Source organism: Panulirus ornatus, chromosome 42, assembly GCF_036320965.1.
Source record: "Panulirus ornatus isolate Po-2019 chromosome 42, ASM3632096v1, whole genome shotgun sequence".
Classification (NCBI taxonomy): domain Eukaryota; kingdom Metazoa; phylum Arthropoda; class Malacostraca; order Decapoda; family Palinuridae; genus Panulirus; species Panulirus ornatus.
This window is the reverse complement of record NC_092265.1, coordinates 37,974-50,468: the sequence shown is the minus strand read 5'-3', so window position 1 is coordinate 50,468 and position 12,495 is coordinate 37,974. Positions and strand designations below refer to the sequence as shown.

Here is a 12,495-nt window from a genome sequence, read left to right as displayed (position 1 = left end):
ACCAAACTCAGTTACCAGCTTCTACAGTTTCTCACACGAATCAGCCACCAGCACTGTATCATAAGCGAACAACAACTGACTCACTTCCCAAGCTCTCTCATCCCCAACAGACTGCATACTTGCCCCTTTCCAAAACTCTTGCATTCACCTCCCTAACAACCCCATCCATAAACAAATTAAACAACCATGGAGACATCACACACCCCTGCCGCAAACCTACATTCACTGAGAACCGATCACTTTCCTCTCTTCCTACACGTACACATGCCTTACATCCTCAATAAAAGCTTTTCACTGCTTCTAACAACTTGCCTCCCACACCATATATTCTTAGTACCTTCCACAGAGCATCTCTATCAATTCTTATCATATGCCTTTTCCAGATCCATAAATGCTACATACAAATCCATTTGCTTTTCTAAGTATTTCTCACATACATTCTTCAAAGCAAACACCTGATCCACACATCCTCTACCACTCTTTTATTATCATTATTATACTTAATCGCTATCTCCTGTGGGAGCAAGGTAGTGCAAGGAAACAAAGGAAAGAATGGCCCAACCCACCCACATACATAAGCATATACATAAATGCCCACACACGCACATATACATACCTATACATTTCAACGTATACATACATATACATACACTGACATATATATACATGTGCATATTCATACTTGCTGCCTTCATCCATTCCTGTCACCACCCTGCCACATATGAAACAGGCAAGTTTTAAGTATGAATGGAGAAAAACTGGAGGAAGAAGTGTTTTAGATATCTGGGAGTGGATTTGGCAGCGGATGGAACCATGGAAGCAGAAGTGAGTCACAGGGTGGAGGAGGGGGTGAAGGTTCTGGGAGCGTTGAAGAATGTGTGGAAGGCGAGAACATTATCTTGGAGCAAAAATGGGGATGTTTGAAGGAACAGTGGTTCCAACAATGTTATATGGTTGCCAGGGGTAGGCTATAGATAGGGTTGAGTGGAGGAGGGTGAATGTATTGGAAATGGGATGTTTGAGGACAATATGTGGTGTGAGGTGGTTTGATTGAGTAAGTAATGAAATGGTAAGAGAGATGTGTGGTAATAAAAAGAGTGTGGTTGAGAGAGCACAAGAGGGTGTACTGAAATGGTTTGGTCACATGGAAGAGAATGAGTGAGCAAAGACTGACAAAGAGGACATATGTGTCAGAGGCGGAGGGAATGAGGAGAAGTGGGAGACCAAATTGGAGGTGGAAGGATGGAGTGAAAAAGATTTTGAGTAATCAGGGCCTGAACATACAAGAGGGTGAAAGGCGTGCAAGGAATCAAGTGAACTGGAATGATGTGGTATACTGGGTTCAACGTGCTGTCAATGGATTGAACCAGGGCATGTGAAGCGTCTGGGGTAAAGCATGGAAAGTTTTGTGGGGCCTGGATGTGGAAAGGGAGCTGTGGTTTCGGTGCATTATACATGACAGCTAGAGACTGAGTGTGAACGAATGTGGCCTTTGTTGTCTTTTCCTAGCGCTACCTAGCATGCATGCAGGGGGAAAGTGTTGTCATTTCATGTGTGGCGGGGTGGCGACGGGAATGAACATAGGCAGCAATTATGAATTATGTACATGTGTATATATGTATATGTCTGTGTACATATATATATATGTATACATTGCATAGGTATATATATGTGCATGTGTGGACGTGTATGTATATAAATGTGTATGTGGGTGGGTTGGGCCATTCATTCGTCTGTTTCCTTGGGCTATCTTGATAACGCGGGAGACCAACAGAGTATAATAAAATAAACAAATAATATATATATATATATATATATATATATATATATATATATACATCCCTGGGGATAGGGGAGAAAGAATACTTCCCACGTATTCCCTGCGTGTCGTAGAAGGCGACTAAAAGGGAAGGGAGCGGGGGGCTGGAAATCCTCCCCTCTTGTTTTTTTTTTTTTTTTTTTTTTTTTTTTTTTTTTTTTTTTCCCAAAAGAAGGAACAGAGAAGGGGGCCAGGTGAGGGCATTCCCTCAAAGGCCCAGTCCTCTGTTCTTAATGCTACCTCGCTATCGCGGGATATGGCGAATAGTATGAAAAAAAAAAAAATATATATACAAATTCATTATACTTTGTCGATGTCTCCAGCGTTTGCAAAGTAAATATAAAAAGAGCCAGGGTGACATCACACCGTCCTGCCTCACACCTACACCCAAAACCTTCGCTCAACTCTCCATCCACTCTCATACATGCATTTGTTCCTCTATAGAAGGCTTTCTCACCATCCAACAGCTGTACCACTATACCATACATCCTCAACATATCCCATAAAGCTTTCCACTTGACTCTGTCATGTCACACGCATTTTCCAGATCCATAAAAGCTTCATACAACTTCTTGCCCTTCACTAAATACTTTTCCACGTACATCTTCACAACAAAAATCCGATCCACACATCCCCTAACTTTCCTAAAATCCCCTTGTTCTTCACTTATTCTGCATTCAGTAACTTCCATCACTATCAATTAACATTCTTGCATACACTTTTCCTGGTATAATGAACAGACTAATTCCCCCATCATTGCTACATACATCCCTAGCACCTTTTCCTTTTTTTGAATGAAGGAAAAATAATAATTTTCATCCAATCCTCAGGCACAACCTTCTGTTCCCATGCTAAATTACATATCAGATGCATCCACTCTGTCACACTCTCCTCCATACTTCAGCCTTTCAGCTGTAATCCCATCCACTCCAGGCACCTTACCTACCTTCAGCCTCATTATTGCCCTTCTTACCTCCCTTTTGCTGTAGGTACTTGCACTTATATCCTCTTCCTTCCATCCTCCATACCCATGCATGTAACAACTCCCACCTCCCCTTCTCTCACATTCATCAGTTCTTCAAAATACTCTTTCCATGCTCCTCTCACTTCTTACTTTTGATTCAGCAACTTCCTTACTTCTCACATTAAGATTTCCTCTCTTACATCAACCTTTCTCCTTTTCATATCCTTCCAGTATAGTTTCTTATTAACCTGAAGCTTTTCATTTAACTTTCTTCCAAAATCTTCATCTACTCTTTCTTTGCTTTCCTCTATCAGCTTCTTAACATTCTGCTTATATATATCATATTCTTCCCTCCTCCTTTGTTGAACTTCCACAGGTACATTCCTATCAAGCAATCTACCATACACCTTTTTCTTCTCTTCCATAGAATTTCTAATCTCTTCTGTCCACCATGGATTGGCCTTTTTATTCCTTTATCTCACGACCTTGTATCCAACTACTAATTTACAACCTTTAATAGTATATTTCTCTAAACATTTTACATCTCATTCACATATGACTGCAGCCTTACATTCACTGAAGTTCCATTGAAGCTTTCATTTACCCAACTTTCATACTCCTTTCTGCATTTTTTCTGAGTCATCTTCTCGCTTGCCACACACACTTTTACCTCTTCATTCTTCCCTACATCATACCTCCACTTCTTCCTAATCCTCATCCCCAAAAGAATAGCAAAACTGTCAATCTCCAAAGAATCTTCTCACAACTCTAGCATCTAGCACAGCCTTTCTTAACCTTTCATCCACTGCCACAGTCAATCAAAGCCATTTGCTCTTCCCTTCCATCATTACTCATCCACGTATATCTGTGGATCATCTTGTGCTGAAATAAGGTGTTTGCAAGGAATAAACCCTTCTCAGCACAAATATCCACAAGATGACTTCCATTCTCATTTACTCCAAGCACTCCCCATTTACTATCTCACTAATTTCATCACATCCCACTTTTGCAGCCATATCACCCAATATGACCACTTTTCTCTCATTCTCAAAACCATTATACAGGCATTCAAATTTCTCTAGAAAAACTTCATTTCATCCTCATGTCGTACACACTCCACATTCACAGGCGCATATACACATAACCAGGTATACTTCACAATCCCAATCTTTCCTTTCACATACACACTATTCTTGATCTATTCTATCCATGCCCTGTAACACCTTCCCACACTTTTGGTAGTGGCAGAACATTTCTAACAAACTCATAATTAGACATCACAATTCAATAGGTTACTAGGTGAAGATCACTGAAAATACACATTAAACAAAGGACATATAATGAAAATACTAACAAAATACAAAGCATAATGCAAATACAAAATAGATATACCTGTACTATGGTGGACTCGCCATCAAAGAATTCATTCTCATTTGACTTGAAATTTCAGTCTAAACATAAAACTGCTCCTTTTCATTCTACACATAATGTCTATACCTTTGTCCTTCAATGTAACTATTAATCAAGGACAGATGACATAAAAAGAACAAATACAAACCAATTTAAAGACTACGTTGAGCACGTTTAACACATTGCATGGAAGAGAAATAGCGATTTTAGGATCCCGTTATTTACCTTCAGCTCCCAAAATTATTGTTCTAATAAGCACTTCTTTATACAAAAAATAATTATATTTTTTTTACAATACTTTAATATGAATTTATACAACAAACACAATAAAAGAATTCAATACACTCAAGATTTACATCACACCCTAAATTTATAAAACAATGGCATATTGTTAATGGATACTGCACAAAACGAAAAACTTTTTTTTACAATATAAAAAACGGAAATACATAACAGCTACCTTCTGTGTCTACCTAATATTCCTGTCTAATGTTACAACCTACTACTACCTAATGTTTAATGGTCCTACCTACTAATCCTATTGCTCCCATTATTTTTTAAAAAGGTAGGGCTAGCAAAAAGCAAGCACAACAGAAAAATCTAGTTGCAAAGAATGAGTTGTGCGAGTTAAGTGCTGTCAAATGTTATTTGTGACAAGGAGAGATTGTATGTTTGTGGATGTTTGTGGAAAGAATACCAGCAGTACACATATGGGTGAGGCAGAAAGACAAGACACCTACCTGGGTCAAAGGAGTACAACTTGACAACCACTTAAGTGTTGGCTCACTAAGCAACCGTCACTAACTCTTCCAATACCCAGGCAGAGGGTACTGGTAACATACCTTTGCTGGTGGTGGCCTGCAAACTACTACCTATTAACAAATTCAAAATCTGTTTACAAAATGGAGGATACTTAAAGTCCCATCACCAGCAAGGTGGAAAGGAGAGGAGGTTTTAGAAAAAAATGAGACATCTAGAAGACATAAAAGAATTTTAAAAGGTCATGACTCATGCAGGACTCTTGGTCCTGATGAAAGTTAACCATATGTGCTGAAGATGGATTGAACCAGGGCATGTGAAGCGTCTGGGGTAAACCATGGAAAGTTCTGTGGGGCCTGGATGTGGAAAGGGAGCTGTGGTTTCGGTGCATTATACATGATAGCTAGAGTCTGAGTGTGAACAAATGTGGCCCTTGTCTTTTCCTAGTGCTATCTTGCGCACATGTGGGGTGAGGGGGTTGTCATTTCATGTGTGGCGGGGTGGCGACGGGAAAGAATATAGGCAGACAGTATGAATTATGTACATGTGTATATAGTATATATGTATATGTCTGTGTGTGTATATATATGTATATGTTGAGATGTATAGGTATGTATATGTGCGTGTGTGGACGTGTATGTGTATTCATGTATATGTGGGTGGGTTGAGCCATTCTTTCGTGTTTCCTTGTGCTACTCGCTAACGCAGGAGACAGCGACAAAGTATAATAAATAAATACTATCTCATATTTGTGATCAATAAAATCTCCTAGTCTATAACCATGAATTTTTTGCAGGAAATGTTGAAAGTTACCTCAAAAGTAATTTGTCAGTGGTCACTTGTACCAAACATTTCCTCAATTTCAACAGCATATATAATGATAAGGTCCTCATTTGTTGCTAGAAATAAGTTTAATATGTTCTCATTGTGAGTAGGTTTCAGAGTGAGGCACTACGAAGAAAGTTTATGGCATCACAGCCCACACTTGGAGTTATTTGAAAATGGTTCTCTCCACTTAGATGCTTAGTTTAAATCTCCCGCTATATTTGATTCATGCTCAGGGCTGTGGGGATGAAAACCTTGAAAGGCCCTACCAGGTATTAACCAAGAATTAAAATTTCTGTTAAGTGATTCTAAAATCTAGTCTACTTATAGTGTCTGTTCAGGAAGCTTGTACATTAATCCTTCTGTTATTTTCTTTAAAAGTTTATCAACAAAATGTAGTCACTATGGTCAACATTTACAATATTTTTCAGCAGAGGATTATGAAGACAATTACATAGAAGCAAGACACCACTATCTACTTTATTACCCTGTCACTGAGTGTTCCCTGGAATTCTGTAATTGCATATTTGGCAAATCTATCTTTATCTAAACTGAGATAAAAACAATATTCAGAGATACCATTCATATAATTTTCTTTCAAAGCAGTTGTCTCTAACCCTGAAAATTTTTTTGCATGCTGCACACATTAAAATGAAATACTGATAAATGACAGACGTATTATAAGAAGTACCAGTAGTTATGGAAGGGGACAGGCATACTCCACAAGGGTTGTAATTTCAGGCCAAAATGCACTGCTCCCAGTTCATTCAGGTGTAATGTGTCTGTAAACATATCAGGCTTCATTAAAATGGTGACAAGTTTATAAACTTAACCCTCTCACGTAAACAAAGGTTCTCTAATCTACACTGAGCCTGAATGCCCTAATGAAAATGCATTCCCAGTGCCTGAAATCCTGAAATGAAAATGTTTCAAGCAGATTTGGGTCTTCAAACCCCTTGTTTGTTTGCTCCTATGGAGGGCTACTATACCTTCCCTCACCACCATATCCTCCCATCCTGGTCACTGCACCCTCATTCATCACCATCATGCCCTCTAACCCTGGCCACAGCACCCACCTCCCTCACTGGCTAACACATCTTCCCTGACCACCTCCATGCCTGCCTTACCTAGCCATCAACAGCCTCCCTAACCACCACCACTCCCTCCCTGGCCACACATTCATTACTATCATTCCTTCCCTTCCTGACCACTACACCCTCCCTCATCATCACAGTTCTTTCAGAAGAGTAGGGATATAGCAACCAGAGGACATAACATGAAATCAAGCAAGAAACTTGTTTAAAGTGATGACAGGAAATAGTTTTAGAGTACAAGAGTGGTGGATGAATGGACTGGAATGACTGAGGACATACTTAATTCTGAGGGCATACTTAATTCTAATAAGTTGTACGACAGTAAAGAATGTTCAAAAGATAGGTCCCCACAACTTTCTGATGGGTATATGTCAAAGGAGGTGAATTCACTCTTGGTTTGGTAAGGATTTTTTTTTTTTTTTGTTGAGGCATTATAGGGTAGATGTGCTTTATCAATGCAGTGTCTGGAGGGGATAGGGGATCTGTGGACTGATGATACTGAAGAGTGAGGCAAGGATGAGCTTTTTGCTTCTGTGAGGGTTGGTGGTTGGCTATGAAGTGATTTTAGTAGAAGGGGGCTGGAGCATTTGCAAAGAATTGTGTGCTGAGTGAATCTAATATCAACCGATAAATTACCTGAATCATTATCCTAATTTGGTGATCTGACTACTTGATATCAATGCCACCAATCTACTCAGGTGTGAACCCTTCAACAATTATGGTCCCCTTCATCCATTTCATTCCTTCTTAATTTTTGTGCCAAACTTCTGCATCCAATCATCCCACTCATACACAAGCTTCCTAAGACCCTTGCACTTACTACAATGAATCTTGCCATTATTCTACAAACGTAAATTCCATATCCCACAGTTAAAATTTCCACCCATAAATGTTAATGCTGATTATATCACATTTCCATCACACAAATTCAACTTAAAGTCAGTCTATGCTCTATCACATTTTAAAAAATTATCTGCCTAACTTTCTCCATTTCTGAGTAGCCACAAATGAAAAATACTGTGAATAATGAAAAAAATCAGTTATAGTACAATCTCCATCATCTGGAGGTTTATTTCTTTGAAGCCTTCCATGCATATTGTTTCCAAAGCCATATACCTAAAAATCCTATTTTACCATGAAAAAATATTCACAGCACCCTTTTCATTACTTTTCTGTATGAAAAGATATTAAATTTTCTATATCAGGCCCTGAAACTGATTGAAGCTAAAGGCTTATGAATATTTTCAACATAAATAATGGAAAATGTGCATAATTGCATTCTGCAATAAATCACACAGTAAGTGGCCCAAATAATTACAAGAAGGCTAAATAAGGCATGGATGGCAGCGCATCTGGTCTGATAATAATTTCAAACTCTTAAGGGATGTCATTGAATTATGCAACAGGGACAGTATATTGCTACCATACAGAATAGAATAACACTGCATTCATAACTGTTTGAAGTTAATTCAACTGCAACCGAATGAACATATTCTATTTCATAATAAAGAACACAGATGTGCATCATGAAATTACATTGCTGTCTTGTCACTTAAAATTCTTGAGTTCATTCTTATTGTACAAACCAAATCCCAAACTAACTCAAAATCTTAAATTGAAAGCCATTAATCCTATATTTTTTGTATGTCAAAGGCTCCACTTATGGATAATGGATAAAAGTCCATATATTTGACAAACCCTAAATGAGAAAATGGGATCAAGACTAAATACAAATATGGCAATGAAAAAAAAATGTAGCTTGGCATGGGTAAAGAAAATTTTTAAGGCAAGTACTATACCTTACTCTTAGTGAACAAAAAGCAAGACCACAATTGCAAAATGACACTAAACTAAGTTTCAATACTTTTGAGTAAAGACAGTAGTATCCAAAGCATTTCTTTAAAATGCAGTCTACAATCTACTAACTAAAAAATAATTGTTTTTTGGGATAAGGAAAATGAAACCCATTTATTATCAAGTTCATACTTTATTAATGCCAATTTGAGCAAGGTCACTTTATCAAATTGATAATCATTTGCGTATTGCATAAATAAGAAAAGCAGAACTGAGTATAGTAAATGAATGCAAATAATTCCTTTGGCCTGTACAATCTAACATTAAGGTATCTATCATTTAACTCCCATGAATACTTTTGAAAATTAATTTCTTCAATGAGGCAATATAACTAGTTGATAATGGTGAAAATATGTTAATTTGAATACATTAATCTGAATAAGCTGGATGATGCAAAAATCATGGGTATTTCTTACTGCCACAACCATCATAAATTTTCTGAATGACTTTTGGTTTGGGACAAATTTATTATTGCAATATTTCAATTTTGTACTGCCACAGCCATTATGAATTTTCTGAATGACTGTTGGTCTAGGGCAAATTCTAATTTGCAATGTTTAAATTTTTTACTGCCATTCTGCCATCATTGCATCCCAGTCTCGATTACTTATAAATGGAGTATCAACATTTGCCACAACACTATCACCACAATAAAGACACTCTCCAGCAACTAAGTTGTCTATTTCAGCTCTAATCTGCTCCCTGTCACCCCATAACCCCGTTCCTGTACCACTCTCATCATTTGAGATTGCTAACAGTTTACCCTTCAACTCAGAAACTTTTTTTTGTTTGACTTCACTTAGATAGCCCATTACTGAATCTGACAAACAATCTTGGTGGAATTTGTGAGTACATGGAAACAAGTAAAATGGTCGTGTGAGGAGTGGGTAATTGCACTCACAACATCGATCTTGTGCATGTACATATGAGTATTTTTGTTTGAATTTCTGGACATCTTTACGAATATTTTCTGCTGCTTTGGATGCATCATCCATCTCTTGCTTTAGGTCCTCAATGTGTTGGTTATATTCTTGAAGTGAAGAGCAGATGGCATCCTTGAACTGGTCGATTGTAACAAAGTCTGGGAAAAAAGGAAGAATGTCCTCAATCTTTATAAGGTTACATTCCTTCAGTACCTCCATGGCACGGGACACATCCTGCTCTTCCTGTACCACATGAGCAGCAATCATTAGCCAAAGCTTTTTCCTCAGATCTTGATCATATTTAGGCCGGTTAGCAGTTGCTTTTGCTAAGGATGTATCAAGTTTCAGAGCCAATTCCACTGCTTCTTGATACAGTCCCATTGTGGTTAGGATGTGGACACAAGCTTTATCCTCTCCAACAGACATACATTCCCTAAGAGCAAATTTAACATCATAGTGGACACTCTGGCTATCATCCCCCTGTAGCTTGAAATAGGGCAACAATTTCTCAGGAGCTTCCAAAGCATAAACAGATATAAGAAAATTATGCAAAACTTCATCAGAGGTTTCTAATTTATCAACACAGTACTCTAGATACCGAAGAATATCTGCTCCACTACCATGTGAAGTATGACAATGAACAAGGCTTGGAAGGAGTTTAATAGGATTTAGTCTTCTACCCTGTGCAATCAGAGCATCTACTGCAGGACCTGGAACAGTTTGAAGAAGGGAAGGAAAATGCTGATAGAAGAGCTGTTCAGAACCTTGGGTTGACATGACCTCCAGTGCCTCAATGTGACGTCCATGGCGCATCAGGTGACGCAACACACGATCATAGTCCTTCAACATCATTGAAACATTCACATAATTATCCTGATCATCATGGGAGGATAGTAATTCATAAATGGCAGTAGCGTTGTTTGTTACACACTGACGTACCTTTGGATCATGAAGAAGGGATTTTAGCTGTTCATCACAGTTGCTGTACTCCTGTGTGTTCTGTTTCCCTGCATCACGTAAATTCCCTAAGTGTTTGAGGTACAATTCTAATAACCACATTACAACCAAGGTAACCTGTGTCTGCTCACTCACTTTTAAGGTATCCAATTTTTCATTTAAGTATATCTTTAAAGCTTCCTCCTCTCCCACTTCAACAAACTTCAAGCTAATTTCTTCAAATGATGTTAAGGTTTTAGCAAAGATCCTTGCACTTTGGAGAAATTCTTTCTTAAGAAAAAGATCTTGTGCCTCTTGCAGCAGCACCACAGATAAGCACGATGGGTCAGAATTACAATGTTTTTTTGCAAGTTCATAATTTCCTTGTTCCAAAAATATGCGCCACACATTCCGTCCTTCTCGATCAACCTTATACCTGAAAACACCTCGCTCTGCAAAAATCCATATAGTTCCTTTGACAGAGTCCTTTGATATACCGATCAACTTTCCACACTCTTCAGGAACTGTACCTTCAAACACTAACTGGTTATTAAGAATACACAGCCCACGTATCTTATCAGGCCAAACAATGAATACATGAAACTCACAGACAATAATACCACATGGAAGGCCACAGCTGTCATTACCTTCTGGGTTTGTAAGGAGTTTCCTTTTTGCTATCATATCATCTGAAGTTCCACCCCAAACTATATCACCAGTGTACACTCCTTGTTCAGACAACCAAGCAAAGTGTTTGGGGGCTGAGGAATTGGGAGTATGATATAGCTGGAGCCAAGAATTTTTCCACTTACTAGGTAATTCAATGAATCTTGGTGGCAATCCTAAATAATTACTGAAAATGGATGAGAACAAAGGCCTTTCCTCTAGAGATTTCACATGGCCAGAAAATTGATAGAGTTTATCTGAAGTAGTACACAACAACAAAAATCTCTGTTCATCTGATGGAGAGTTGCGAACTTCTAATGCTGTTAGGGTTATGGGTATATCTTTTCCAATGTCAAAGACTTGTTTACAATACTCCTCATGGCTTGTCTGAAAAAGCCTTTCATCAGAGGTTAATTCCATCTCTATGATCACTCCTCTTCCTGTTCCAACTAAAATTGGTCCAGTCATATTATCTGACTGATTTCTCTGATTCCAACCTACAGCTGTCACAAGATGACCCTTCAACTTAGTAGTAGACTTGGGTTTACTGGAACGCAGGGGTAGGTAAAGAGTATCAACAGGAGTAGTTCCATCCCTCGACACAATACTTATCAACAAATGCTGACCTGTGGGGTCAAGAAAGATGCTGTGAATTTTCGCTTGTACGGCGAACTTGCTGACGTCAACCTCTTGATCTTCTAAACTGCTTGAATTACAATTTAACAAGTTAATTCGAATCAATTTCTTATTTGCCATGGCCAATACTAGGTGATGGTTAGACACTACCAGATGAGTGATTGGGTGTGTGGGGGAGAAATTCACCTGACGATCCTTCAAAAATATTGCCGCTTCCTCCTCCAGTTTTTGATTCTTGAATGCAGTGGTACCCAGTATGGACTGCTTTGGGGTACTAACCAGTCCTTGCTGCAAGGACTCATACTGGTCAAATAAAGTAGCCATTGTCGCAGTCCTTTCGCATGAAAAGACTAAAATATTTTCAATTCACTTCGTCTTGCCCTCGAGTGACAGTCCTCGCCCATAAGCACAATCTCATTGAATTATTCTTCTTAGGACAGGACTTCAGAAAGCTCTCATGGCTTCAAATATTCTAAAAGCTTTCTTATTAAAATAGCACAGAAACAGGTTAAGTCTCATTGACAGAAAATCTCCACCCACAAACTCTCGTGATATTGTTGTGATGACAAGCAGCAGCGGTGATGGGTTCTCCGAACCTTATACTAACAT

General features: G+C 38.5%; 1 protein-coding gene across 1 annotated transcript; it reads right to left on the bottom strand.

Annotated features, from left to right (window-relative positions):
• Positions 1-8,838: 8,838 nt before the first annotated feature.
• dor (vacuolar protein sorting-associated protein 18 dor) lies at positions 8,839-12,495 on the bottom strand. The gene has a single exon (XM_071686221.1). It carries the CDS (start codon positions 12,208-12,210, stop codon positions 9,292-9,294), a length of 2,919 nt encoding a protein of 972 aa, XP_071542322.1. The 5' UTR covers positions 12,211-12,495; the 3' UTR covers positions 8,839-9,291.

Excerpts from the sequence above, each read along its gene's own strand:
- dor (XM_071686221.1), bottom strand. The coding sequence starts at position 12,210 with ATGGCTACTTTATTTGACCAGTATGAGTCCTTGCAGCAAGGACTGGTT.